At 35.9% G+C, this 3,368-nt stretch overlaps 1 protein-coding gene across 1 annotated transcript; it reads right to left on the reverse strand.

Moving 5' to 3' along the window:
• Positions 1-1,434: 1,434 nt before the first annotated feature.
• LOC132045464 (plastocyanin, chloroplastic-like) lies at positions 1,435-2,259 on the reverse strand. Its single transcript, XM_059436058.1, has one exon. The coding sequence runs from the start codon at positions 2,096-2,098 to the stop codon at positions 1,670-1,672; it is 429 nt and encodes a 142-aa protein (XP_059292041.1). The 5' UTR covers positions 2,099-2,259; the 3' UTR covers positions 1,435-1,669.
• Positions 2,260-3,368: the final 1,109 nt, after the last annotated feature.

The raw sequence follows: 3,368 nt of genomic DNA on the forward strand, positions 1-3,368 counted from the left end.
TTAGACACCTCATCTAAATGTTGTTCCATTTAGACACATGTCGTAGGGCTGTACTGTGTTATTTAAACACTTTTCGCTGAGTTGGCATTTTGTGTGATCTTCACACAAAACAGGCGCGTGAAAGGCTTAATTTTACAATTTTTTATTTTTTTTGTCTTCATCTTCCTTCTCTTTCCTTCCAACACTTCCTCCACCATAAACCATTACCATGCCACCGCATTGCCACCATCGGATAAGTTTTTCCGACATAACAGTGATAATAGTGAAATTATCAACTTCGAAATAAAAATTCAATTCAAAAGAAAAACATTGTCCTCGCTCTTCTACATCCGATAAATTCATCAAAAACTTTGGATGCAATCTCTTCCCACTCATCAAATCCCCACTTTTCGCCCATTTCTGCATCACAGAAACTGACTCCGACCCAAATAATTCACAACTAGAAAAATCCTATTTGGCAACGATAAAATTAATCTGAGTACTTTGGTAAAAAAAAATTATAAAGTAATTATTCTGAGATAAATCCATTGACAACCCCGAACTACTCAGAGATGACATTTATATTGGATGGTTCAAATTTCTATGAAAAGCGTGACAAATTGCTCTAGGCTAAAAGGAACCTAACAAACAAGTCAGTTCAAACAATGCACCGGGTTGCGGTGGCCAGTGAAGACGACGAAGGTCCTAGGAAGAAAGGGGGAAGGAGGGGTGGGTAGGTGGGGGTGAGGTTCAGAAAATAGGTATTTTTATTTATTTATTTTGTTAAAAACTATTTTTTTCCTTTTATATTTATTTTTAAATTATTATTTTACATTCAAATACCACATGTCCTCTTTTAATTAGTCATCATGCTATGCCACCTGCAAGTGTATTACACTTTGTAAGTTTAGTTGATTGTCAAAAAAATGTCAAATTGAAACAAATTTAATGTAGTCTGACTGTCTAAATGAAACAAAATTTAGTTGAGATGTTTAAGTGAAAAATTTGAACGATCGCATGAGGTCACCGATGGGTTTGGCCTTGTTCTTTCATTGGAAAACTACATTGTGCATAACAAGTTAAAATTGATTTTTGGGTATACATATATAAAGAAAAATGAATCTCTTTGATGCAACAACTAAGCGGTCAAAGGGTATTAACTTTGACAGTCGGTCGGTCGGGTGATGGAATCTGGTCAGCTTGTTAGTCTTTTTCAGAGTATGCTTCTCTGCTTCCTTCGTGAAAATCTAACAAATTTGGCTGATCACTCTTCCTCTTTTTATCTACAAAAAGCACCATCCTCACTCCTCATTCATTTTACCAAATCTCAAAATACATGCTAATTTTAAAATCTGAATTAATTTCAATATTTTGCTAATTAAAATTGAAAGAATTAATAAATTATTAATAAATTTATAACTAGTTGAACCATATCGATAAAAAATTAAAACTTAAGGAATATATACCTTTAAAATTAATTAAAAATTTATATATTTCAAGAAGGGTAAAGGGTCAAATTTGCTCTTGTAATTTGACAAATAGTTCATATTTATTCCTAGTAAGTTGGTCTTATCAAAAATATCCTTATCGTTAATAAAGTTGTTATTTTTCCCCTTAGCCCTGACGTTCCTCCATTGTGGCATTACCATGTCATGCCATGTCATTTTAATTTTTCATGTCATCTGCCATGTCACCTAATTCGGACCCGCCCCAACATTTTAACCCAACCCACTCCTGACCCAACCCACCCTCTTACATCCCCCCACCCGTAAATACCCAAAACAAAACAGACCCTAAATTGGGGGAACCCGGCATCGTTCTTGGACGTAATTTTCTCACCTGCGGCAACTTCAAAGCTTCCGGGAACAAAAGCAAGACCACCATCATCGCTACCAAGCAACACTTCAAGAGCCACGGCATTGCTAGCAAGCATTGCGCTAGAGACGGTGGCGACAACGACAGCACCGACGTCTTTCAAATACGCCTTCACGGCCAATCTGGAGGCCGGGGTAGCGGCCACCTTGGCGGAGGCGGTGCTAACTCTGGAAGCTGAGGAAGCACAAGACTTGAGGCCAGTGAAAGAAGAGATAGCAACAGCAGAAGAGGTGACAGTGGCCATTGCTAATAGATATGAGGCTGATGCTTTTGTTATTGGTTATCTAATTGAAAATATGGAATCAAGAAAACGTGAAAAGGGGTTGATGGGGTTTTAATATGTGACGTTGTGGATGGAGTATTGAAGGAAGAGGTTGATTGTTTGCATAGATGATGGGGTTTCAATTTAGGGTCTGTTTTGTTTTGTGTATTTACGGTGTGGATTTAAGAGGGTGGGTCGGGTCAGGGGTGGGTTGGGTCAGGGCGGGTCCGAATTAGGTGACATGGCGGATGACATGAAAATTAAAATGACGTGGCAATGCCACAGTGGAGGAGCATTAGGGCTAAGGGTAAAAATAACAAACTTTATTAATGGTATTTTTTGATAAGACCGGGATAAATATGAACTATTTGTCAAAGTACAAGGGCAAATTTAACCCTTTACCCAACAAAGAATTCTATAACAATATGTTGTTTCGTAAATTACTTGAATTGATAAATATTTTGTTTAAGCTTTTAGCAAAAGATGTATAAGAGCTTAATAGTTGACTCTTTTATCTCACTCTAACAGTAGGTTGAGGTTCTTCATGTGCATGATATTAATGATTATAACTATAAATATTTTAAAATTTTATTTTTATATATAATATATACAATATTAAGTATGACTGTTATAGAGAAGTAATTTTACAAAAAGAACACTGCTATAATTGTATACATTGGAAATATAGTGTTATGTGTGGCGCGGTGAAAGGTAGACACGTGGCAGGCAAGGTTGAACAATGGCATGTTGATTGATTGGATCCGAAGGGAACAATTTCATACAGACCCGGAGTGAATGTTATGAGACAATTGATACGGCTATTTATGAGTATCAGACGTTACGCGACAGGTACAGATTTAGAGCAAGACGTTACGATTCTACATTTAAGTGACATTTATTGGTGATTATTGCTCATTATTAGGAACGATTTGACTTGATGCTAGTGATTACCACCTATAAAAGGAGCTTAAACTCAATGTAATAGGATCCATCTTTTTACAACATAACAATCTAAATACTCCATTATAAGCAAAATTGTTGATATTTTATTATTCTGATTGTACCGAGTTTATAAAAGTTCTTCAAGGCTAAGCGTTCAACTGGAAGGATATTCAACAAAGGATTTCCTCTGAGCACATACGGCAGGCTAATTTTATTATATTCCTGCATTATAATTATCTGATTTCATTACTTGTTTCCTATTCTTTATTCTTATTTATAACAAATCAATTCATGTATCCTTTAAACCACT

Source organism: Lycium ferocissimum, unplaced genomic scaffold, assembly GCF_029784015.1.
Source record: "Lycium ferocissimum isolate CSIRO_LF1 unplaced genomic scaffold, AGI_CSIRO_Lferr_CH_V1 ctg6729, whole genome shotgun sequence".
Lineage (NCBI taxonomy): Eukaryota > Viridiplantae > Streptophyta > Magnoliopsida > Solanales > Solanaceae > Lycium > Lycium ferocissimum.